The sequence below is a fragment of the Mercenaria mercenaria genome, chromosome 11, assembly GCF_021730395.1.
Source record: "Mercenaria mercenaria strain notata chromosome 11, MADL_Memer_1, whole genome shotgun sequence".
Lineage (NCBI taxonomy): Eukaryota > Metazoa > Mollusca > Bivalvia > Venerida > Veneridae > Mercenaria > Mercenaria mercenaria.
The window spans coordinates 43,374,664-43,401,886 of NC_069371.1; the positions used below are offsets into that span (position 1 = coordinate 43,374,664).

Here is a 27,223-nt window from a genome sequence, read left to right on the forward strand (position 1 = left end):
TAGTTTGAAAACAAATACTAGGATAATTAACTGCAAACACCTATAATTACAATATTTTGTGGTCAACCCCTATGTGGTTTTGCCTAATGAAAATGGTAAATTTGCGATGAAGATATATTCACACATGCTCTTGAAAAGGCAAATATTACCTCCTTTGCAAAAGCAGTAATGCTACGTATAGCTATTTGCCACTGTAGTGGTAATTATGGCAACAGCTTATAAACATATAAACTTAGATACTAAACATATACTCTTTGCATTTGCAAGGTACATAGATATACATTAATTTGGTAGGAATCTGATATGAATATATCTCGTTAAATAGAGTGCTCAATTTTCTTTACAAATTACATAAAACAGTTTGTTAGGTCTGAAGCAAAATACGCTGGTTTTGCATCATTTTGCATCTTTCCCATAGATATGGCAAGTTTTGCTAAGGTGAGTTATTGTGATCGCTCGATGTCCGGCGTCTGTCTGTCGTTTGCCGTCTGTCAACATTAAGCTTGTGTATGCGATAGAGGCTGTATTTTTCAATTGATCTTCATGAAATTTAGTGAGAATAATTGCCTTGATTAAATCTAGGTTGAGTTTGAATATGGGTTATCTGGGGTCAAAAACTAGGTCACTAGGTTAAATCAAAGAAAAGGCCTTGTGTATTTTTGATAGTCTCTACTTTTCAATTGATCTTCATGAAATTTGGTCAGTATGATTGTCTTGATAAAATCTAGGTTGAATTTGAATAAAGGTCATGTGGGATCATAAACAAGGTCACTAGGTCAAATCAAAGAAAAACATTGTGTATGCGATAGAGGCTGTATTTTTCAATTGATCTTCATGGAATTTGGTCAGAATGGTTGCCTTGATGACATCTAGGTCGAGTTTGTATATGGATCATCTAGGGTAGTTCACTTTGTCAAATCAAATTAAAACCTTGTTTTGCGATAGAGGTTGTATTTTTCAATTGATCTTCATAAAATTTTGTCAGAATAATTGCCTTGATGAAATCTTGATTGAGTTTAACATGAGTCAGCTGGTATCACAAAGTAGGTCACTCGGTCAAATCAAAGAAAAACTTAATTCAACAGAGGCTGTAATTTTCAATTGATCTTCATGAAATTTGGTCAGAATAATTGTCTTGATAAAATCTAGATCACGTTTGTGTATGGGTTATCTGGAGTGAAAAAGTAGGTCACTAGGTCAAATTAAAGATAAAACTTCTGTATGCGATATAGGCTGTATTTTTTAATTGATCTTTATAAACTTTTGTCAGAATAATTGCCTTTATAAAATCTAGGTCTAGTTTGAATATGGGTTAGCTGGGGTCAAAAGGTAGGTCACAAGGTCAAATCAATGAAAAACCTTGTGTATGCAATAGAGGCTGTAGTTTTCAATTGATCGTCATGAAATTTTGTCAGAATGATTAACTTGATAAAACCTAGGTCAAATGCGAAAATGGGTCATCTGGTTTAAAAACTAGATCAAATCTAAGAAAAACATTGTGTATGCGATATAAGCTGTATTTTTCAATTGGTCTTCATAAATTATGGTCAGAATGATTGCCTTGAAAAAAATCTAGGTCGAATTCGAATATGGGTCATCAGGGGTTAAAAAGTGGGTCACTGGTCAAATAAAAAAAAAACCTTGTGTATGAAATAGAGGCTGTATTTTTCAGTTGATCTTCATAAAAATTGGTCAGAATGATTGCCTTGATGAAATCCAGGTCAAGTTTGAATCTTGGTCATCTGGGGCCAAAAACTAGGTTACTAGATCATATAGAAATACTTGTTTAAACTCAAGAAACCACATGTTTGGTCCAATCCTAAAGACAATTAGCCAGAATATTTGTTTCCATGAAATCACTAGGTCTAACATGTTTACACTTTTATGGTGTGTTTCTCAGGTGAGCGACCTAGGACCATCTTGGCACTCTTGTTAATTATTGCCATTTAAATTTCATATTCATGATCAATATGTTCTTAATTAATACCAATATTATGATGGGTCGGTTCATGAAATAAGTCACTACTATGTATTCATATTTTGGCGGCCATTTTACTTTTGACGGCCATTTTGAGTAACATCAAATAAATGTCAACAAATATAGTATACAACCTTAATATCTTAATGTGTAAATCCTAAAAGTAATGAAAGCTAGAAAAGCTGGTTTACGAACAGCACACTTGCGAAATCGCATAACGATACAAATAATCAATATGATAAGAAAACAAAGAAATAGAAAGCTATCAATGTCAACCACTTACCTGGTAATCACTGCCTTATTGTCATGGCTTCTGTCTGAATCTGGAAATGAACAAAGAAAAACAAAAACTAAGCTGATGAATGAAATATAAATTTTAGTAAGGCTATATAACCGATTTTCAAAAACAATTGTAATTAATAAGTGACTGTCGCTTTACTGCTATATAAAAGACATAACACCCTCTGTAGTATAGACGGATGGTTCTAGCCCCTAAAATATATACCATTTTTGACTCATTTAAAAGTTTTATCAGTATACGATGGCTACAGACAACCGCTACCAGTGTCACAATATGTTTAATTCTTACATAATACCAAGTTGACCTTGTTAAGAAACTTAGACTGGCTCATTGCAATTATATAGTTCTAATAACTTTAAACTTGCAAAGTCTGTTAAGATCAAGTAATCTATAATAAAGTTACTGACACTAATTATTTCTTTATTTCTAAGAAACCCCTTTTTGATTCCAGGCCCATCACAGTTGTACGAGTCAGAGATAAGAGATATTGTTTGTTTTTCAGAAAGATTATTTTGAGAGGAGTTTATGTCAGGTATATCTATTTTAAAGGACTCTAACGACTGAAGCCAGTCTAAAATTAATGAAATGGTTTCATTAAACTGTTCGAATGATAGATATCTTTCGTTCTCAGAAGTCATAAAAATTTGTGTTGCAAGTCTGGTATCTTGTCTTATTTATCCTTCTGGGAGTATGTAATGGCATTTACGTAAACATTGCCATGGTTCTTTTACGGACTGTGTGCTGGGCTTTTAATTTATGCTAACAATTAAAATACAAGTGGTCAGGTGTATTTGGTCATTATACAACTAGAAATATTGCTTACATTGAGTAATATTAAACGGACTCGTGTAATTCTTTACTTCTCGAAAACGTCGTGTAACCCGCATCGAAATATTACAAACAAGCTAGATACAAATTATTTTAAACATCGCTGATACCATGGTTTCTTATAATTGTAAGGTGTGATAGGGTACCTCGTATATTGTTTAATAATCTGCCAATTAATTAACTCTGATTTTCCATTTACGTCATATAGAAAATGGCGCCGATGTCGTCGAAAAAGTCGTTATTATCTACAGGTAGTATTGGAATAAGAGCTTTCACTTTTGACCTTTGACTCCTGACCTTTGAACTCCAGTCTAAATGAAACAGAAAGCGAATATTAAACAAGAGGGCCAAGATGGCCATAGGTCGCTCACTTGAGTAATACACCATAACAGTATATACATGTTTGGCCTACTGACCCAGTTTGTGACACCACATGACCCAGTTTCAAACTCATCCGAGTATTCAAGGAGATGAACATTCTGACAAGGTTTTATGAAGACTGAAAGAAAAATGTGTCAACTAGATTTTTCTTTGATTTGGCCTAGTGACCTAGTTTTTAATCTAACCTAACCCAATTTTCAACACGTTCGAGACGTTTTGGAAACAAACACTCTGACCAATTTTCATTAAGATTGAACCAAAAACATGGCCTCTTGAGTGTAAACAAGCATTTTCTTTGATTTGACCTAGTGCTCTAAATTTGGACCTTACATGACTCAGATAAGACCTCCTTTAAGAGCTTATAAAATCAAACATTTTGACTAAGTTTCGTGAAGATTGGCCTCTAGAGTATAAACAAGCTTTTCCTTTGATTTAAACTAGTGACCTAGTTTTTAACACAATTTGACCCAGATTCACAATCTTTCAAGACTTTATGATAACAAACATTCTGAGTAAGTATTATGATGACTGAACCAAAATTGCGGCCACAGAGTCTAAACAAGCTTCTTTTTTTTTATTTGACCTGATGACTTAGCTTTTAAACCGTCAAAACCTTAATAGAAACTTATCGGACAGTTTAGTGAGACAAACATTCTGACCAAGTTTTATGCAAACAGATGAAAAACGAAGCTCCTATTGCATACACAATGTTTTTCTTTTATTGACCAGATGACCTAGCGTTTTTACCCCAGATGACCCATTTTTAAATGTGACCTAGATTTTATCAAGAAGGTCATTCTGATTAAATATAACGAATATCCAATGAGAAATGCAGAGCCTATTGCACACACACACACACACACACACATACACACACACACACACACACACACGCAGTTTTACTTTGATTTGACCTGGTGACCTAGTTTTTGAACTGAGATGATCCATATTTATCTAGATTAGATTTTATCAAGACAAACATTCTGACAATGTCGAGTGCTCGAGATGGTACGTCGTGCGCTCGAGATAAGATGTCGTGCGCACGAGATAAGATGTCGTGCACACGAGATAAGATGTCGAACGCTAGAGATAATATGTCGAAATGAGTCTGCTATTATTCTGTTTAGTTGCATTTTATGCTTTCACGATTTTATTCAGTTGACAACTGGGCTTCCGCTTTCTTTTTAGTAATGTTTGTATTGCAAAGCTTATTCTAAGACATGTTTTCAATAATGTTTACACTCTAAACGCTTATCATTTGACGTATAGGCTTCTACATTTCTATTTTTGAAACGTTTACGCTGTAAACGCTACGCTGTATACGTTTATTCTAAGCCATGAAAAGTAGTAGTAAAAATACGTTATTTAAGACCTTGAGTTGTCGACTTTATACAATTAAAAAATCATTTCAAATAGAAGGGGCCTCCGTGGCCGAGTGGTTAAGGTCTTTGACTTCGAATCACTTGTCCGTCACCGATATGGGTTCGAGTGAGTGACTGGTAATACTGGCTATACCGGCAAAACTTTTGAAATGTTACTTTTAATACAACATTTATTTTATAACTTTTAAAGTTCTGAGTTCAGAGTTAAGAATATTGAATTAATCTAATATCTATATGCATTTCCGATCTTTATAAGTTATTGTCTTAAAGATTCCCCATTCTCTCTCAGAAATATATATATGTAGGATGCAGTAACTGAAAGTGTGCTGGTATTAAATACCCGCACGCTAGTTACCGCACTGTTGGATAGGAAAGTATGCCAGGAACATGTATTTTGTTGATTTTCTGCTCTCCCATTGGTTTAATTTACCTGGGCTTTACACATTTGTAAAGCAAGGATTTGAAGTACTCACTGAACCGCTGTATATGGCAATGTGAAACGCCTACTGAACTACCATATATGGATGGCTATGATACAAAACAGAAAGAACATTAAAACTCTCGGCTACGCCCCCTCGTACAAATCGTTTACCCTCGAGTTTCAATGCTCTTTCTATTACTTTTGCGCTTTACAATTCCCTTAAAATGTATAACTTAAATTTATTTAAAAACATATTAAATAATTTAAGAAAAATTAATTACAATAATATCAAATCCAATTTATTTACAGTATTTGCATATCACTAGATCGTCAATTTCCAAAAAAGGCCCTGTCATAGTACCATTACAAGTACAAATTACACTTTAGAATTCTGACAATGTGACATTATTGTCCTGCTTTTTATTTGTAAAGTCACTTGAAAAACTTTTCAGAAAGGTGAGTTTTAAGTTTACATCTGAAATTATTTTCACCTTTGATTCCTTTTAAGTCTCTTGGATGGGCATTCCACCATTTTGGACCAATTACGCGCAATTATCTATCTGCAAATATTGTTCTTGTTCTTGGTATAGCCAAGGTTATTTCATTAGATGATCTTGTATTGTATGTATATAGTACTGTGAACAGGATGAAGAAATTCACTAAGATAAGATGGAGCAGTCCCCTGATTAACTCGAAAAATTAACACTAGAACTTTGAACACCACTCTTGCCTTTACAGGGAGCCAATGTAGTTGTTTCAAGATGTTAGTAATTGGTTCATTAAATGGACTTTTTGAAGGTTTTCAATCTGATTTGCTGGTATGTCGGTAAAAAGACCATTGTAGGAATCAATATGAGAATGAATTAAATCATGCGCTAGAATTTATGTTGATTTTTGTGACAGGTGTTTTCGAATTCCCTTCAGAATCTTCAGCTGGCCATATGCAATTTGACATTTCTTTTTTATGTGAAAGTCCAAAGTCAAAGTATGTTCCATACACACACCAAAATCTCTTAAATAATCAATACAGTTCACTTAATAACCACCTACATTTACACTCTTGAATTTAACTTTAGCTAGCTGATTCTTAGTTCCATAGATAATAATTTCCGTTTTTGAATTATTCATCTTCAGTCTGAATTTCGTCACATACGTAATAATGTCATCTAGGCAGCTACGGACTTGGTTTAAGACATTTGACTCATCTTGCATGTTGCCTGCTTGGATTCTAAAAGCGAGTTTATGATCGTCAGCCTATCCATAGAGTTCTGCAGAATACTTATGATCAACTTTCATCAGGGCAGTAATGTACATTGTAAATATCACTGGGCCTGCACAGGAACCTTGAAGGACACCATAATGCATTGACTCAGTCTCAAATGATGCATTGGTAATGATGACATTCATTTGTCTCTTTGGTAGATACAATTCTACCCATTTCAACGGCGTGAGGCCAAAATCAAATTTCAGAATTTTCAAACCAGTTGGAATATCAATAGTATTAACAGAAGAACTAAGGTCAATCATTACCACGGCCGTAACTTGTCATTATGGTCCCCGGTATTCATAACGCTCGATATACAATTTGATTTCAATTGCGATAGAGGACAGGAACTTGTTCGGCAAAAACAGTGAAAAAAAAAGAAATGATAATCTATTGTATCAAAACTGTGGATAATCACTTTTATTTCACTAAGAAAACTCTATAATTCCCTGGAAAACATAAAATAAAAGGAATTCTTTCTTTTGGACTACTTTTTCAAATGCCTCTGTATAAGTTTATTCAGTCTTATTGTTTAAAGAAATAACACAAGCGTTCTAACAACAATCTACTGTATGGTGATGAACATCTATCTTATCAACATAATATTTCTCTATTCACTGACGTACAACGATTTATCATCTCAACAAATAGATTCAATACATAAGCTGCGACAATCAACATCTCCCCTCTCCCACCCCCAAACGACGACGAGAGACAATAGCATAAACATGCACGTAAATTCTTCACTCATCATTAAAACACACACACACACACGCACGCACGCACACACGCACACACACAAAATAAACCACACAAAAACATTGTATTATACATATACTTTTCACATTCATATTCCGATTAATACAAAATGATATACATACTTACACAGCCTAGTTACCACTCTTCATCTAACCTCTGTTTTTCTTATGGAGCGGAATTCATATAAGTTTTAAGTAGCTTGTTTTCCAATCCATTCGATTAAAATTTTCTTTGTTTGTTTGTACTATTTTGATTGATGTATGTCTTTTTATCAAACTTTGTTAATTTGAATATAGTACTCATGTTTGTATATACAATTTGTGGAAATAGATATTTGCTTAAATAATCTATATATAACAGTTAATAGTTAATTGGTACTTTATACTTTAATTGTCCTTCGAAAACGCTTGCATGTCAACCAGGTCGGCTGACCAAATTTCATCAATATTGCAAGGTATAACTCAGTGTTTTGGAAATTTCCTTTCAATTAGTTAATAAATTTCTTTTGCTAAGTCATCACTCAAGTTTGTGGGGTATTTAGGCATTAATATTATTTAGAAGGCTTCCCCCCGTTTTCCAATTTCCAAGTTTATATTTCTATTCTATCGCATACACATTATACACAGGTATTTTTCAATTGATCTTCATAAACCTTGGTCAGAATGGTTGCCTTGATGAAATCTAGGTCGAGTTTGAATATGGATCATCTGGGGTTAAAATGTGGGTCACTTGGTCAAATCAAAGGAAAACCTTGTGTATGCCATAGAGGCTGTATTTTTCAACTGATCTTCACGAAATGTGGTCAGAACGATTGCCTTGATGAAATCTAGGTCACGTTTGAATATAAGTCGTCTGAGGTGAAAAACCAAGTCACTATGTCATATCAAACGACCTACTTTTTTAAACTGAAGAGACCACATTTTTTTTGGTCCAATTCCAATGAAAATTGGCCTGAATATTTGTGTCCATAAAATTACTAGGTCAAACATGTTAACACTGAACTTGTTAACACTGTTATGGGTATTTCTGAGGTAAGCGACCTAGAGCCATCTTGGCTCTCTTGTTTATTTCATTCATGTACATGTCTATGTAACACTTAAGACCCCGTTGGCGGGGCCTCTTTTCACCACAGAGGCATAATTTGAACGATCTTGGTAGAGGACCACTAGATGATGTCACATACCTAACATCAAAGCCCTATGCCCTGTGTTTTTTTTGACAAGAAGATTTTCAAATGTGTTTTTCTATATAAGTCAATATAAACCATGTGATCCCCGGACCGGAGTAATATTTGACCCTAGGAGGATAATTTGAACGAACTTGGTAGAGAACCATTTGATGTCACATACCAAATATAGAAGCCCTAGCTATTGTGGTTTTGGACAAGAAGATCTTTAAAGTTTTTTCCTTTCGGTTTCCATGGGAACCAGATGCCTGTATGGAATTCATTTCCTTGACTAGATATCAATGAAGATCATGCAAGGAACATTCCTGTGAAGTTTCATCAAAATTGGACTGGTGGTTTAGGCTGATTTTAACATTTACACATGCTACTAGTACAAAAACAATTTAGAGATATCCAAAAAATTGTTCATACGGCGGTGCACATTGAACCTCCAATGATACACTAGTGACTGTGTAATTCCATGAAAAGCGGCGTATGGTCCCCAGTTAAAATAATAGGTTTGCCCTAAGCGAGAAAACAATTGGCAGAATTAATCAAACTGGAATTTGGAAAGAGGACCGGGGGTTATGGAGCCTGCATATCACAGGAATTTTCAAAAGACAAAATTAAAAAGCAGGCACCATTATCAAGGGTTGATGATACAATACCCAAAGGTATGAAAGCGGGAATATTGGTAACACCAAGACCGGAATGTTCAAGCTGAGAAACTAAACAGTACTAATAACACAACATAGAAGTCGTGCTGAAAGATCTGAGAAGATCGAAATATAACAGCCCTGATTGACAGACTAAAAATAAACCAGTAGCCGGAATTCATATAGTTGTACTGGACAGCTGGACAGGTTAAAAGGGATAAATGAATGGAATAGTCAGTTGTGAAGTCTCATGGATATTTGAAGTTTCTTTTGTTAAATAACAAATGTTCCAGAGTTACTGATTGCAGTGATGCAATCTTTTCGGATAAAGAATTCCATGCTTTAATAATGTGCACTTGGAAGTATTCCTGTACAATCATTTTCACTATTCATGTTTTACTACATACATACTTGTTTGTTTTGGGTTTTAACGCCGTCAACAGTACTTCAGTCATTGTAATTGCAGGCAGTTTATTTAGCCACAGTTTCTGGATTCTGTACCAGTACAAAGCTGTTCTCCGCAAGTAACTGCCAACTTCCCCACTTAATTCAGAGGTGGAGGACTATTGATTTCAGACACAATGTTCTTTTATTAAATCGCCACGTACAACATACATTGGGTTCAGTTTCGACATTTTGTTTAACATAAAATTCAGCATATTCCTCATAGAACGCGTATTTTACCTTTTTGATATTTCTATAACTTTTTTTCTTTGCAAACCTTCAAACACGACCATTGATGTCCTTTTTATGAACGGTGATTTCACGTCCGTCAGACGGTTTTCAGACGTCGTTCTTTGCATTCAACAAGAATCGATGTGCGTGTTTCTCATCATATTTTCTTTTAAAAATGTCATTAAAATGGTGTATAAAGCAGGGGTTGCAAGTTTGAGCCTCCAGTTCTCCGTACAAAGTTACGATTTTTGAGTTGCACATAATGGCAACATAGAATTACACATGTTTTAACATTCAACCGCTGTTGAATTACAGCGAGTTTCAGTCACAACCGCTGTTATGACTTTTCTTTACACACATGCCTGGAGAGCTTAAAATTCTTTGCAAAAGATGGCTTTTCTATCTGGCCAAGTTTCTAAATAAAGCAACCTTTTCAGAGTAACAACCTCCGTATAACAAATATAACTCTGTTTCCCCACGGTTATTCACAGAGGATGCATTTTTTTCGAAATCGGGGTTTCCGACTACTCACTAAACAATCGAAATATTTCGCAGTCGTAGAATATGTAGTAAAATAAATAATGTTTACTCGAACATGATGATACATTATATGAGGGCTTTTTTAAATTTTCTAAAGTTGTATTATATTTGTTTGCCTCCATACAATTCAAGTTCTTTATGTATCCATTTTAACGCGCGGAAATAGCGAAATCGCTCGAATGACTAACTCTATTTATCTATTTATTTTGTGATCAATTACAAAGAAATTAAATTCACGATAATATATAGACTCTTTCTTTCTTTACTTTGTGTATATATATTCGCAACACTGTAGGAAGAATGCCTACTCCGAGGAAAACTCCAATAAATGAGGACATCGAAGTAACAATCACCGAATCAAAAACAGCGGATTTTAATGACCAAGTGGATAAACTTGATGAAGTTCTGAAGTTTTTAAACAAAATATCAGGTAACAGTACTAAATACTCGAAAACCGTAAATGAAAATCTGGAAACGACAAGCCAGGCCACCAACAACGGACAGTCATCTAGCGATGAAACATTCCAGCTGACACTGTAAAAGCTCTCAAAGAGTTAGTAGAAGTCACAAAAAACAACAGCCACTCCTTTTAGAGTCATCTGAATTTAATCTTGAAAGAGAAGGCATTAAGTTGAAGGAAAATATCGGAACCATTTGGCATTAAAAGTTAGCGGAACGTAGGCAGGAATTTTGACAACAAACAAGAAATGACAAATTATCTAAGATTTATGAAGAATGGAGGAACTCACGCCAATGCATTTAATCAATGGCGAACCGGAAGACCAACGAAAAATAAGGGAAAGACAAGTTCTAATTTCAGAACTGAACAAGAGTTGCTGGCATTAAGGTCGGAAAGTCGTCGCCCACAGAGTTATATTGATGAGGAGATGTTTTCACTTTTTGAACAAAAGTAAAGCGGCGTTAAAAAGACAGCACTGGCAAAATCATGGAAGGAAAAAGCAAAGAAAGAAGAAGCTGTTTCACTTATGGGATAAAACAACTGGCTAATGGGCAATAAATTATGAAAATGCGTTTAAATCAAACTATGACGGAAAAAACCTACTCATCAAGGAAGAACAACTTCAAGTCTTACGCGAAGATGAACAAAACGATCGAGTTTCCGTCATCCTTCCCGGGCAAAGTAGCGATCGTGAAAATCAAGATTTCACGCCCAGTTTTAAAGATAACAGGAATTATGCGAGCGCCGTTAGTCGAGGACCTCGACCGAGACAACAGAATTTTTTATCGGGGACCCAATAATTAGCATCAGAGGGAAACTGTTACCTACCCTGGCAACCAAGTATCCAGAAACAGAAATATACAACAATAAAAAAAATAGTTATTTGGCACAAAATATTCGAAACAGATATTCCAACAGGCCAAACCGAAATCAATCTAACACTACATATGATAAGGCTCGTTTTTAGGACAGGTGACCGATCCGTGGCAGGTAATGTAACAGATGGTCAATGTAACAAACAAGATGTTAAGGTAATAAATTTAACTTCTCGTTAATAAGCGAAAATGAAATGAAACTTTTGAAAAGTGGTTTAAAATTTACTCCAGTCAAATCTAATATTGAAGAACTAAAAGGCGACCTCCATGAATTTACACGTAAAGTTAGATTAGTGAAGTGCTTTCATGATGTAGAAAACGATCGGGATAAATCTATTGTAAAGATTAAATTAGATTTTACACCTCCAGAAAACAGAGATGATGTTTTGGATATATTCGTTGAAAAAATATTGAAATTCCCCTTGAATCAAAATCCAGAAACTGTAAAGACTAACATCGGTAAAAGAGAACGAGATGCTATGGAACGATTGAAAAATGATCAGTTAAAAATAATTAAGGACGCAGATAAAGGCGGGGCTGTTGTAATTATGGACACGCACCACTATAAACAGATGGCTTAAATCATTGTTATATAATATTGTTAATGATACAGATTATTATGAAAAAATAACAGCCGTCCCTCCTCTGAATACTGATCGGATTAAATACAATAATTTTTTGAAGAAGTATTCTACGTGTCTGACCGACATGGAGGATGATTATTTCAGGAATTTTGAAGTGAAAGAGAGAAACTTTTATGGCCTTCCAAAAGTACATAACAGTGCACAAATAAGCAGGGTATGTAGTAGGAGCAATTCCGATCATGTAGAAGTCAAGGATGTTGATGATTTGAAGTTAAGACCCATTGTTTCAGGTCCGTCATGTCAAACGCACAGACTTAGCAATTTGTTAGATATCCTTCTACAACCGTTTACAAGATAGTAACGATTTTTTAAACCATTTGCAAGAAATCGTTGAAGGTCGTCCATTTCTCGTCTCATATGATGTACAGACGTTACATTCTAATATTCCACAAGACTTAGGAATAAAGGCAGTGCAGTTCTGGCTTGACAACTTCCCAGAAGAACTACCGAACCGAATTAAAAATCGTTTGTTATTGACTGCATCAAACCTATTTTAGAAAATAACACATTTTATTTCAATGGTAATTATTATAGAAAGCGCAAGGGTGCACAAAAGTGGCACCAATTTATGCAACGCTAGTCCTGGGGCATTTAGAGCAAAAACTGTATGGAATAGTAGAAAGACAGTTTGGATATTCATTTGCTGTAGAATTTATGGCCAACTGGAAACGTTTTCTTGATAACATATTTTTGTTATGGACCAGAGCAAAAGCTAATTTAGGAAGGTTAACTACAATTCTCAAAACTTTTCATATAGACATCCGATTTACACATGACTGTAGCCATGAACAGCTTCCATTTTTAGACATTCTTGTAAAGGGTGTGGATAAGAAAATTAGAAACAGACATATTTTATAAACCTACGGACAGCAAACAATATCTACTTTTTACGTCATGTCACCCGAAGCAAACAAAGCTTAATATTCCATTCTGTATGGCCAGGAGATTTCAAGAGACGAGGTATTACATGAACGACTCGTTGAATTAAAAGATGTCCTTCTTCACCAGCAGTACCCTGAAACAATAATCGACGTAGGAATAGCTAAAGCTCTGTCAATTGATAAAACTGAACTAAGATTCAACAAGGAGAGGAGGACAGACGATAATATCATTCCTTACGTTTCCACTTTCAATCCTCACAATCCTGAAATGTTCACTGTTATAATGAATAATCTCCCTGTTTTAAAGTCAGACAACAGACTCAGGGAAATATTCAATCAATTCAAATTCATTAAAAGTAAACGACACCCATTGAATTTGATCAGCCAACCGTACCTAGCATCAGAAATTGTAAAAGACCAAACTGCGTTCTCTGGAGATATATACACGAAGGAAACGAATTTTCTTTCAACAATCGGAAAGTATTCAAATCAAGATTTAGTGCATTATGTACTGTGAAAAATATGGTTTTATGTTATGAAATGCAGGGGCTGCGGGCTGGAGTATATAGGCGGAACAGGAGATAACCTTCGACACCGAGTTACTGTTCATAATGAACAGATCAGAGAGTCAGAAGGTCAAGGTCAAGGTCAATGTAAAGTCAGGTGATGTTTGAAGATGAGGAATGGTCACAGTTTACATCTGTATTAGTATCAATTAATTCTTGTAAGGGGTATTGATGCTAGACGAAACGGTCCAACGCTCCCGCATCAGTAGATGCTGGGGCATAAAAATTATAACTCGGAAAATTCTATACTAAAATAACATTATAGAATATTTAGATTGAGACGGAAATAGAATATCAAGAAAATAATTGTGATAAACATTTAAAACAGTAGAGATAGGTATTTTCAATTTTATATAAAACACTCCAGTAATCCAGCCTTTTACCGTTATTACATTTACTTATCACATGTTTGGCGTTGCGGGAGTGTAATAAAGCCATTAAATAAAAATGATAATACACTAGTGTAATAAAGCTTTGACGTCGACGTCATTTATACCATAGGCGACGTCAGTCAAATTGTATTGCTTATATAGTAAAATAAAGTCGATTTTAGATGTTTCGACAAGAAAGGCTAACATGTGATAAAAAGAATATTACATTTGTGACTTTCCACATTGAATTTATTAAACTCGTTGAATAAAATTGATAAAATGCTCGGCAGAGCCTCGCATTTTATTATTTTATTCAACTCGTTTAATAAATTCAATATGACAAGACACTCAAGTAATATCCTCTATTTAAGAAATAATATATCCCATCCAGTGATTTGTTGTTGAATAAATCATTGTTTGGAGTTCAGATGCGACAAAATAATACGCCTTTGAACGACAAACAATGATTTATTCAAGAGCAAATCACTAAATGAGATATATTATTTCGATTCTAACACGTTACTAAGAATTTTTAAGTACATCCTTGGCGTCATTTATAAAATATTTGCCCGTTTTCAATTGATTTTTTTTTTCAGCGCGCCGCTATGCCGTTTGATGCTATGACGTAATAATTGTGACGTCAGAACAGTGATTTGTTGTATAATAATTCACTGTTTTCAGCCTTCTTTGTTTAATAGGAAAATGAATCGGATCGTGTTAGAATATGGTATTGGCCTGTTATGTATAAGTTCCAAATATATGAACCTTTTGCTATGTCCTGAAGTGACAGTATATATTACAGAAGAACAATTATTGGCAGTGTTGTACTTTTTTTGGGTGATTGGGGTTGAAATGATTGTATTGTTTCATCTGGATGGTCATAAATAAAGATAATCGAACACCTGATAGATAGGATGACCAAAATGTTGTACAGTATTGTGACTTCAGTTCAGTGCTTAAATAAAGAAAGAATTTAGATGACAATGACAGTCCAAGTTACAGACGAAATAGGTCAAGATGGCAATGCTAAAAACGGAAATGCTCAATTTGGCAATGCTCAACTGCAGCACCATATAGTAACATTATGTTTCTACATTGCTGTTTAGGTCTATGTGTTACGTCGCATCAGCAATATTTGCTTTGACCTGGTGTAAATCCTCACCCATGAAATTCTGCTCTCCGTAAATCTACAAAACATTTTGAACGTTTTTATCGGATTCTGGAACATTTTGAAAGTTTTTATCGGATTCTGGAGTATGGTGCTTCATGCATATCAACATATTAATAAAAAAACGTTATAGGTCAGGATGAAGATGAAACTTTGTTGGACAGTACGTGGGATTATGCCAAACTGTGTTTTTGATTTAGTGAGAAACCGGTATCCAAACTCACCAACCTATATGGGACACAATTGGAGTTAGGCTTCATAAAAGACTTCAGAAAAGTACATTCAATCATATAGTTCGGTGGTCATTGCTCATAAGAATCCACTGACAAACTAACCACAGGTATGTCTACCTGCTAACATCTAACACCAAAGTCGATATATACATTTTTGGCACATGTGTTTTGTTTACATCAAGTGACTTGAGTCAAAGTTTACATTATATTCAAATACAATTTCTACAGTTAAATTTCAAAGACCTGTAGTTATCAATTCAAATATAAAAGAAGGTTTTGCATTGTCTAGGTAATTATCTACATTGAGTACTTCTTAAAGGAAACTACATTTTGTAACCATTGTAAATGATAAGAAATGTGTCTTAAGACATTTTGTTGCAAAATACAGCCATTATTTAATATTAGGCTTCTCCCACTTCCGTTTATACACAATCATTGGATTTTACACACTATATGCCGATTCTTATGAAACTTTACCACTTAGACTTATGTACACTAATTTATTGTAACCGAATGATTTTGAAACCTTCGACATTTCTAATAGAAAAGAACATAGTAATTCACCGGAAATGCCTCCGGGAAGCCGATTACTTCGTGACGTCATTTGCAATTCGTCACGTTTGCTTAAGATTGTAGGATCAATTTGTCCCTACAATTAAGAATTCTATCATAATCTATGAGCTAGAAGACCATTAGTTTCTAACATAAGAGCAGAAAAAGCACATCGCACTCGTTTTGATTTCATAGGTTTTTTTCACCAGTCGATTCTGAAATTAAGTAAAATTGAAATAATGCACATATAATATCCCAATAAATGTTACAGGGTTTTCAGGTCTTACAGGTAACTATGAATACAAGCTGATTAGTATTATATAAGCATCAATGACACTTACAAATGTCTTTTACATGATTTCCAATGGAAAATAAACGTATCGAAATCTACAAAAGCAAATAAATTTTAAGATTTTAAAATTATTTTGCTGCTTTGATAACAAAAATGCTTCCGAACGGGAAAAAGAAAAATTGTATTCACAATGCATCTAAAATATTCATTTTAGAAAAAACAACAACAAAAAAAAACAGGTGAATATTGACATTTCATGTACTTTTCGTTTTGTGTTATGCTTCCTTCATAAAATAAAGTGTTATGTTGAAAAACTATATCTATATCAGTCAGAAAAAAATCAGAACTAAGCCTGATCTAAATAAAAGGATATTTGAAATTCACGCCATTCGGCAGCTTAAATCAGACTGCGGCAAATGCCGTCCAAAATAAGGTTGATTTGTTTCACAACAAGTAGAATTTGTTTGATTAAATGGTACATTATATTCATATTTCGACTATTTAGCATTTATCTTCGGCGTAAAATTTGTAAAAAGAAATTCTTTCTGAAATGGCGGATATCCTGAAAAAAGGCGCTCGTACATCCTTAAAAAAGGAAATTAATGGCCCCTTTTCCAATTTCTTTAGAAAAAAAGATATGTGATCATGTTTTTCCAGTTAGCTGAAATATTCTTTTGGCGGATTTTTCAGTGCTAAATTATGTTCAGCATGTCGTTTTGATGTAAAGAAAAGGCTTTAGATTCCATCACATATGTGACATTTAGTGCTGTTACCGTAAAGTTCGAATTTCGAGCAGGATAATAGGATCTTTTCCTCAAGCTCTCTGTTAAATATGAAATTTGATATTTGCTTCGGTCGCGTTCTTTGTTTCTTTATGTCGCGTTGTCAGTTTCGTTTTGTCGCGTTCGCGCGCGCACCAAAACAACACTCAAAACTTAAAATTTCGTTATGGCGCGTTTGCATGTTCGGTAGGACGGCACAAAGAAACGTATTACATAAACCACGCGCAAGCCAACTCAGCATAATGAAATGTCCTAAATCAGCCACCTTATTTAAACCAACGACAGTCTTAACATCGGAAAACTTACAAACTGAAATTATTTCATACATAAGGCTTAAATAATCACGCGAATTATTATCATCGACAAAATGAAAAGTGTTTTTAACGGCTGAGCTCAATACAAAATGATAATGCGGGTATGAAATTAAAAAAAACAACAACAAAAGAAACAGAACAAAGAAAAAACAAAAAAAAAAAACAACAACAACACATTATGACCCTGGAACGCTCACCTTAGTAATATGAACTACATGTATTAAATGTCAAACTGATGCTAAAATATCAAGAAAGTATTTCAGTAGGTCACACTCATGGTCACTGAAAGTCAGCTTTAAAATCAATGTGCAAAACTGTACATATCATCCAAATTTCAAGGCTGTATCGTAAAACAAGAAGAAAGTAGGTGAGTAGGTTTTAAGATCGGTGTCATCCACAGTACAAAGCTGTATCTTTAAAAAAAAAAAAAAGTAGGTCAGTACGTCACATTCATGGTCAATGTTATTCCAATTTCAAGGCTGTATGTTAAACAAAAACAAGAAAGAAGGTCAGTACGTCAAGGTCACAGTCAAGTGACCCCTAATCACTTGGGATATTCAGGTAATTATAATTAAACAGTCTAGGAAATTTAGACTGAAAAATTTTAAGTATTTTTTCCTATATAACTTATATAACAAGTGACCCCCGGAACGGGACCTCTTTTCATCTCAGGAGCATAATTCGAACAATCTTGTTAAAAGTCAACTAGGCAATGATACAAACCAAATATCAAAGGCCTCGGACGAAAAAAATACTACTTAAGTCTATTTACAATTTGGGCACCCTGGGTGGGGTCTCTTTTCAACTAAGGGGCATAATTTGGAGAATGTTGGTAGAGGACCACTAGGCAATGCAACATACAAAATATCAAAAGCCTAGGCTTTCTAGTTTCAGACAAGAAGATTTTTAAAATTTTCCTATATAAGTATATATAAAGCTATGGGCCCTAAGGCAGGACCTGTTTTCACCTCAAGGTAATAATCTGAACAAACATGGTAGAGGACCATAAGGCAATGCTACATGTAAAATATCAAAGCCAAGGTCTTGTTGTTTCAGACAAGAAGATTTTGACTTGTTTTCCTATACAAGTCTATATAACCACCGGGGCAGGGCAATATTTAACCTTATGGGGATAATTTGAACAATCTTAGTAGAGGACCACTAGATGATGTTACATACCAAATATCAAAGCCCTAAGCCTTGTGGTTTTAGACAAGAAGATTTTCATTTTTTTCCCTATAAAAGTCTATGTAAACTGTATGACCCCCAGGGCGGAGCCATGCCATATTTGACCCGAGGGGATAATTTGAATAACCTTGGTAGCGAACCATTAGATGATGTCACATACCAAATATCAAAGTCCTAGCTACTGTGGTTTTTGACAAGAAGCTTCTTAAAACTTGTCCCTTCCTTTGCCATCAAAGTTCTGCATGGATTTCATTTTTAGGGCAATTTTGAAAGGAGGCCATAAAGGATTATGCCTGTGACGTTTGGTGTGAATATGCCCAGTGGTTTTGAAGAAGAAAACTTTTTTTAGAAATTGTTGTCACACAACGGACGACGTACGACGGACTGCGTGACAAGTAAGCTAAAAAACAGCAGTTAACGTCTTCGCGGCAATGCTTTTCGCATGTATTAAAGGCACTCGCTACAGTTTTTCCGGACGGGTCGATATTTACCCCAACACCGTGCCAATTTTGTTTCGATGTAGCTCACTGCAGACTTGGTGCGGTCTTCTGCGCATGCCCGGAAGTGATTATCTAATGTCGCGTACGGCAAAACTTCGCAAATTACTGTATGTTCGCATGCATTTAATGTACAAAATGTATAATATACTGACTAAATGTAAGGGTAAGTATCACCATGGTTACAAAATATATACATTTAAAGTACTTTTGGTCAAATTGTTTCAATCCGACATATACTGGAGTCTGTTATTTATACCAGCGCTCAAACTCTGCATTCAGTCACAGCTGTTTCTAATCCCGTACCGTACCCGTACCATACATTCGTAAACTACAGGTTTTGTTTAAAAAAAGGCGGAAACTTTCATCGTTCTATTCCATCAAAATGCTTCAGAAACACCTTAAAATCCGCTTATTATGAAATCTGCTGTTTTTATAATTTTATATATATTTCTAAGTCATTTCCTCAAACACTGAATGAGCATTTCGTACCAACCTGCGTTGTATAAATGCCCGCCACACCCCACCTCATTGTAATTTGATTTATTCGAAACCTAATATGGTGACCTATCAATTTTCTTTTTGTTTTAGATTAGGTAGACATAACCAAACGTATGTGCAGAGTTTGATTAAATTCTATTATGTGAAACTCGATAAAATAGCAGAAGTACCAACTTAACATTGAAAAAAATATGCAAAAATAGCACTTGGGTCTGCTGAACAAGTATTCCTTTCTTTACAAAGTCATGTTCTTTTGATTTTTCTGAGCATGTTTCAAATAGATATACAGTGTATTGTTTTCCGTTCTAAAAATGCTTAGATAATCAAATTTATGCTGGTTATTGTATTTTAAGGAAATATATTTTAGGATTACAGAAATTTTGAAAAATGTTTATAATAGCACCATATCTAGGGGCAAATTAAATTGAAACAAGGCTGGTGACCTAGTATTTTTATTTCATTTTTCAATACATCATAACATGACCTTTTAATATAAAACACTTCATCAAAATTTATTATTGAGAAAAAAATTACGAAACTGTAGCGAGCGTCCTTAATTATGCTTTTATAAGTAGAAAATCGAAGGCAAGGTCAAAGTCACCACTGTAAAATTGTACTTTCTGTGGTTACTTTTACATTAATGTTGATCAATATGCCTGATAATAACTAGATGCTAGATTTATTTTTGGGTCGTCTTGGACTGTCTACGGGTGTTCTTTTATCATATATAGCATCATTAGTGACCACAAAAATTACATAAACAAGTGTTTGGTAGGTTTTGTATAACCGCCTCGGTAGCATAGTGGTAAAGCGTCCGCTTCGAGTGCGGGAAGTTGATAGTTTGATCCCTGGCCGCGTTACACTAAAGACGTAAACATCGGTACTAGCTAAAACGATAAAAAACGATAGTAGCATTCTCGCTTGGCGCTCAGCAATAAAAGGATAGTACTAGGACTGGTCAGCCCGGTGTCAGTATACTGTGACTGGATGGGATATCATATCACGTGTCAATGACGTAATACTCCAGTCGGACAGCATTATAAAGTTTGGCATTGTGCTTACTGCCACAAGTAGACAACTGTCATGGTGTTAAAATTTATAAAGTTATGGCGGATGAGGATAATGTTTCACTGAAAGCGTAGTTGGAATCGGACAGCTGGAGAAATTGACTGCTGCAAATGCACTAATTGAGAAAATGTTGTTTTTTTTTACATGCCTGGCAATGTATTGTCGTTGTGATTTATTAGTTCAATGACAGTTTTTGTTGGGTTGTGCATAAAATTTGCCCGAAAATCTTCAAATTCAGTCCAAGAAGACTTACAGAACAAATAATGTTTAACATTATATTTTCGGATACAGCTACTGGTAAGTCCAAACCACACTAAACTTGTGATATCATTTTCGTTTCTGTTAAGTGGTTAAAGCCCTGTTCCGCTGCTATTCAAATTCTTTTGTGTGTATGCAACCCATGATTACAATAGGTAACAGTTCACGGCCACGCGCCACACTTTAGCACGCAAAACCACAGGTATTTTATATATAATTTTATATAAAATAGACTCTATTTTGATAGGCGTCACCGTTCATAGTCAGGATTTTCATGCTTTTTCAATGAAAATTTAAGGTTAAAGGATAGGACTGGAGCAGGTCTTTAATACACGACGCATAGCGGCGAGGCGGAAGCTGAAAACTAAGAAAAACTTGCTTTCAATATTAATGTTATTTGTGCATCTAAAACTACTATTATTTAGGTTTTTATCACACTGAATGACAGTGCCCGAGGCATTTAAAGGGGAGATATTTTTAATGTAGTCCCAACTGGAGTACTGAAAAATATATTTGATATTATTCACTTTGAATTCAGTAGATATGTTTCACTTAAATCTCAGTATTTCATCCGAAAGCATAAAATGAAATAGAATATACGAGTACAAAATTCAAAAATATGGCGATAAAACTAAGGGTCATGTAAGTAAATGTGTCCCTTATTTGCAATTGTTTTCCTTTTCCAATAGACTGAACAAATGTGAGCAAATACTTCACACTGGCTTCAAACACAAGAAATGAAGGCAATTTGTTACACGTAGAGTACTATAAACGCTTATACAGTGCAAGCGCGATCCTACGGAAAGCCAAGGGACCGGTCGTTTTCTTTCGTAATATCGCGTTTTCGCTCGAGCGTAGCATAGGAAATTTCGCTATATAGCACCTTAATATCTACACGTCGTAACCCGTGATATTTCAACATATGATTTTCGTATCGGAGTACATGTATACCAATTTTATATGTAAATCCAGGTTTACTACAAATCTTATTCGAATCTGAACTCAGATGGTATCTGGAATGTAAAACGGGTTGTTTTTTTTTTCTTCACTTTTTATTCACTGTACATAAAACATATATAGGGTACATTGTTGCACAAGTACAAAAAATCGCAACTGCATATCCCTCAGCTACCCTTTACTAAAATGTTCGGAATAATAAAACGACAATATACAGACGACCAGGACTTAAATATTTCTTTTCATTTTCTTTATGCAGTGATTTTTTGAGACGTATAGATATCGAAACAAGTGTGAATGGCATGCCTGATAGTTATAGGAGAAAAAAAAACACTAACTTGTGTCATAGTGTATAGCGTATGTGTTTCGAATTTAATTACTAAGTTTTCAAACTTTAATTACTGTTTACGCCCAGCTAAATGACAGTGACACTTTCCACTCTAAAGCGTTTTCACGCCGTTATGGAAGGTGTGAAAATTTAGACGATACAGGTATTCGTAAAATCGCAACTAAAACCAGTTGATATATTTTTTTTTTTTGGGGGGTGGGGGGGGGGGGGGGAGTTTAACGCCGTTTTTCAACAGTATTTCAGTCATGTAACGGCGGGCAGTTAACCTAACCAGTGTTCCTGGATTCTGTACCAGTACTAACCTGTTCTCCGCAAGTAACTGCCAACTTTCCCACATGAATTATCAGAGGTGAAGGACAAATTGATTTTAGACACAATGTCGTTTATCAAATCGTCACGGAGAACATACGCCCCGCCCGAGGATCGAACTCGGGACCCCGCGATCCGTAGACCAACGCTCTTACCTACTGAGCTAAGCGGGCGGGTTAAACCAGTTGAAAACATGCTTTAAGGGCATAACAATACATTCGTAGGAGCGCAATTTTCGTAAAATTGCATTTTCCTAAAACCGCGACTTTGAAACATAGAAATAAGAAGAAAAGCAGCCGGGACCACAACACCTTTCCGTATACCGGTATTTCGTTAAATTGCGATTCGAAGCATCGCGAATGCACTATATTTTGAAAGGAACACCCTGTTTTTGGAGGTTTTTTTTCCAATACGGATAACGCCAAGGTTTTCAAAGAAAAAATTAGGGTATTGGATAAAATGCGTCAGGAGGATCTAGAATAGTCACTTGTATTAATAAGCATTTATCGTTTTGAATAATACATTTAGAAATTAGCCTGACATTTCATAGGATAAACACAATGTGTTTTACTTTTTCCGCAGTATTTTGCTTGAAGGTACTCTGGATATAATACTCATATAAACACGAACTGTAAATTTTTATGGTTAATGCTAAAATTCGTCAATAATATCATTTGCAGGCGTTAACATGAACATGCAGAAACGTTTAAGGAGTAGTTTATTTTTTCTATGCACAGATGTACGGATAAATTCGGAAAATGTAGATTGTGACATAACAAAAATGGGCTATGTATGAGGATGCAATTATTCACTTAACTTTCGTAAATCGTATTATTACTATATTACATTTATGTTCCACGAGCATATATAGTTGCCACTTCGTTCGTCCTTCCGTCCGTCTGTCCGGAGTAAAACTTAAAAAGTATTAAAGCATTTTATTGAAATTTCACATAATAATAGAGGCCATTGAGACAAAAAGCAGTGTCAAAGAACCATAACTCTACCTTACATAGCTTTTGAATTATCTCCTTTTGTTATACAAAATAAGGCTAGTCTGGAGAATTACTTGAAAAGTATCAATGACATTTCATTGAAATTTCACAAAATGATATAGGCCATGGATGGAAAGTTCAGTGTTAAAGAACCATACCTCTACCTTGTTTTTGAATTATCTCCCTTTTTATACAAATAAGGCTTGTTTGGATCATTACTTGAAAAGTATTAATGGCTTCATTGAAACTTCACAAAAATGATGGAGGCCATTGATGGGAAGTACAGTGTCAAAGAACCATAACTCTACCTTACCTAGTTTCTAAATTATCTCCTCAAACACATGCATCGGGGAGCATCGTTCGGTTTTACCGATTACTTGTTGTGACTGAAATACTGTTAAAAAGGTAGTTAAACGTAAAACAAGCACTACCGAATTATTATGGTTAATATGTACTACATTTAATCTTCTATTTTCAAATTTAATGCAAGCAGTAGATAACCATTCGTTAAATATAGAGGACTAGAGACTATATGACTAGTAGGCCCTCCCTAGTCTCGAAATCCAGGAATTTACTACAGTACAGCCTCAAAGAACTATCATCATTGGTCTAATAAAACTTCTTTTTAAGCAGAGAGGAATAAATTCTTGCACAATTTTTAAAACTGGAAACGTAAACAATATTGAGGACATTGTTGCTCTGGGAAGGTGTCGTTAAAGCTACAGTCACACATACGGATATGTCCGTGCGTTGAGGTACGGTGCGGATTAGATTGATCTGTGGGGGAGTGGACACGGATAAGTACGGAGCAGTACGTCTTAGTACGGGAAAATGATGAGAAACGGGGAACAAAAAGATACAGGACGCGTATAAGTACGAATGGGTACGGTGTACTACATTGAACTACGTTTTACTGCGCCTGACAACTTACCCGGTGCGTGGACGAATCTGCGGTGAACTACGTTGAAGTACGGACAGCCTTGGATAACTACGTTAAGCTACGGATCAATATGCATGACTACGTTCGCATTAAGGTTGAGTAACGGGTTTCATAGAAATAGGCCATGTGTAGCCAGCGTCTTCATTACGATTATCTTTGACATTAAGTCAAACTACGGTAAAATACGTTTCAGTACGGATAACTACGTTTAGTAAGTTTAACTACGGATTAATAAGTTTCGACCAAGTTTTTACTAAGTCACGCTCAAATGGCTACGGATCGCTCAAACTTTTGCGCATGTTCAAAAGTTGGAGAAACTTGGAAGTTTGGAGTACGTCTTGAATAAGTTTTGACCAAGTGTTAATACGGATTGATACGGATGGGGGTTTCGTTTTAAGGAGGCTGCGTTTTTGTTGCGTGGCATTCCCTGTTTGATATTTGTCTTTGTTTTTTACTACTTTGAGGTACGGCTCAGGTAAGGATCAATACGGATTACTACGTTTCTATCCGTGGCTAAACGTAGCTATCCGCGCCGTATGTGTGGCTGGGGCATTAGGGAGTAAGACTTCGTTGACGCATGCAAAAAATGTATAATGATATTTTAAATATTACATAAAACTTAGTTTTGGTATTAATTTTCCTTTTTAATATCAGTACTATGTTATTATTTAGCCAGAGGAACTAGAACAGCCAGAATAGCCAGAGGTTAGGGTTAGGGTTAGGGTTAGTTTTGGCTTCTCTGGCTGCTCTGGCTTAGTTCATGCACGTATATTATTGGACTGCTTTCATTTGGTTACAGTATTTTTACATGGAATTCATTATTGCTAGATATTGGACTACACGAGTACATTGATTCTGTTTATTAATCGTTTTTCTCGTACAGTTCGATATTAAATAATCAGTCCAATATTAAAAAAAAATATTGGACTCAACCAGGAAACTTATGTACTGAGTCCCATTGACAGCACTCCAATATCAAAATTACAGTACTGCGAGTACAAAGGAGTTACGTCATGACAATGTTTTAATGTAAAATAATTCACTCGGTTTCGCCCTTTGAAAATTATTAAGCAGGCACATAACCTCTCCGCCGTGTTAAAATATACTTATCCAGTGTTCTGCTATGAACATTGTATCAGTTTTAATGATGAGTCACCAATTACCTCAATGTGGAGTTTAATTAATCTAAATACTTATATTAAAGAGTGAAGCCATTAAATATTTTAGTCTCAATTTATTTTCATTATTGGGAAATTTATATGTTTTATGTTATATTTGATAAAGATCTTGCATAAAGAAAACTATACTCACTGTTTTTACTTTTGATTCTTCGAAGTAAAAGCAAGGCAACAAATATGACAACAACTGCACAAAAAGCAACACTTCCTCCTATTGTCCCTCCAAGTAAGGCAGTATTTTGCGATGGTATATCGTCTAAAAATCAATAAAAGTTCTTAAATATTTACGACAGGAAGATGATTTGCTGAATGATCGTAAATCAATTTATCATATAACTGTTGATTTTTTTCTGAAATACAGCTTTTTTCCCTAATAACTACAAAATATTGCTGTTGCGACTTTCCATGTGACAAAAAATACCACCGTTTCAAACGAGTTTTTAGTCTAATTTACCTAACATCCCAGTAGATATATATACAAGGATCATATAAAAGTACTTCGATTTGCAATGATGCATTTGGCTCTCATGGCAGATCACGTTGGCGCAAGCACCTCGTTGGGTACAGACCTGGAAAATGCGCTCGAGCCAAATACAATATTGCAGATATCAAGGTATTGTTATAGTAACCCTATTACATTGACCGGATACATTGTATTTTAAATTCATTGTGATTCATTTCTTCAGTTGACTATGGGTTGTCTGGTTAACATTGTCGTTTTTCAGAATAGAACTGCTTAAAACAACTAGCCAGCACAATTAATTAAATTTTACTGTTAGTTGAAATAGGAGGATATTTACTTATCTCAGCTGTAAAATACCCAAGTTACAAATAAGTGTTGAGGTCTGCATAGAGATGAATGTTCCTTCAAGAAATTTGTTCTAACAAGATTTTGTTGGACAACCTGAAGAAGAGCATCGTGGGGGGATTGGTACTATACAGGCACCTAACTTCCAAATAAAATAATTTAGAAAGTCTATTCAGAAGAAGTCCAAAATAAGAAAGTCAAATATTTCTTCATTTTCTTGGGCATGTTTTTACAGTGTTGGTTGTGTCCATCTATGTCTAAGTAGCATTCTAGTACCTATCACATGACGACATAAGAATTTTAGTGTTTAAAAGGAACATTTGAATTTAGAAATTGTGGTTAAAATAGCTAAGCTTTCATATATAACAGCTAAAACATATTTTTCGTTTTTTTTGCAGAAGTGATACAGTACTTAAAAGGAATTGGCAAATGCAATAGTTATAGAAAATGTCGAAGAAATGTTATCCAGAGTATATATTGTATATGAAATAAAGAGTAGTCTGATTCAGTGGTATTCAAATTTTACAATACTTTTCTCAATTAGCTGAAACGTGATGCAACATATTATGCTTCAAGATTGGACATGACATTGTTTGAATATGCACGTATGACTGTATCTAAACTTACAAACTGTACTAGGCTCACAATAAATAGAGGATATTTGTTTGTTTTGAGTGAATATGGAATATA

At 34.9% G+C, this 27,223-nt stretch overlaps 1 protein-coding gene across 2 annotated transcripts in view; it reads right to left on the reverse strand.

Annotated features, from left to right (window-relative positions):
• Positions 1 to 2,250: 2,250 nt before the first annotated feature.
• The window catches only part of LOC123560610 (synaptogenesis protein syg-2-like), a 283,384-nt gene continuing 258,411 nt past the window's right edge, over positions 2,251 to 27,223 (reverse strand). For both annotated transcript variants that reach the window (XM_053517274.1, XM_053517272.1), the window contains 2 exons: positions 25,859 to 25,981; positions 2,251 to 2,301 (listed from right to left, as the gene is read on the reverse strand). In XM_053517274.1, coding sequence (XP_053373249.1) covers positions 2,258 to 2,301; positions 25,859 to 25,981 — 167 coding nt within the window. In that variant the 3' untranslated portion in view covers positions 2,251 to 2,257. The remainder of the gene's footprint in view (positions 2,302 to 25,858; positions 25,982 to 27,223) is intronic.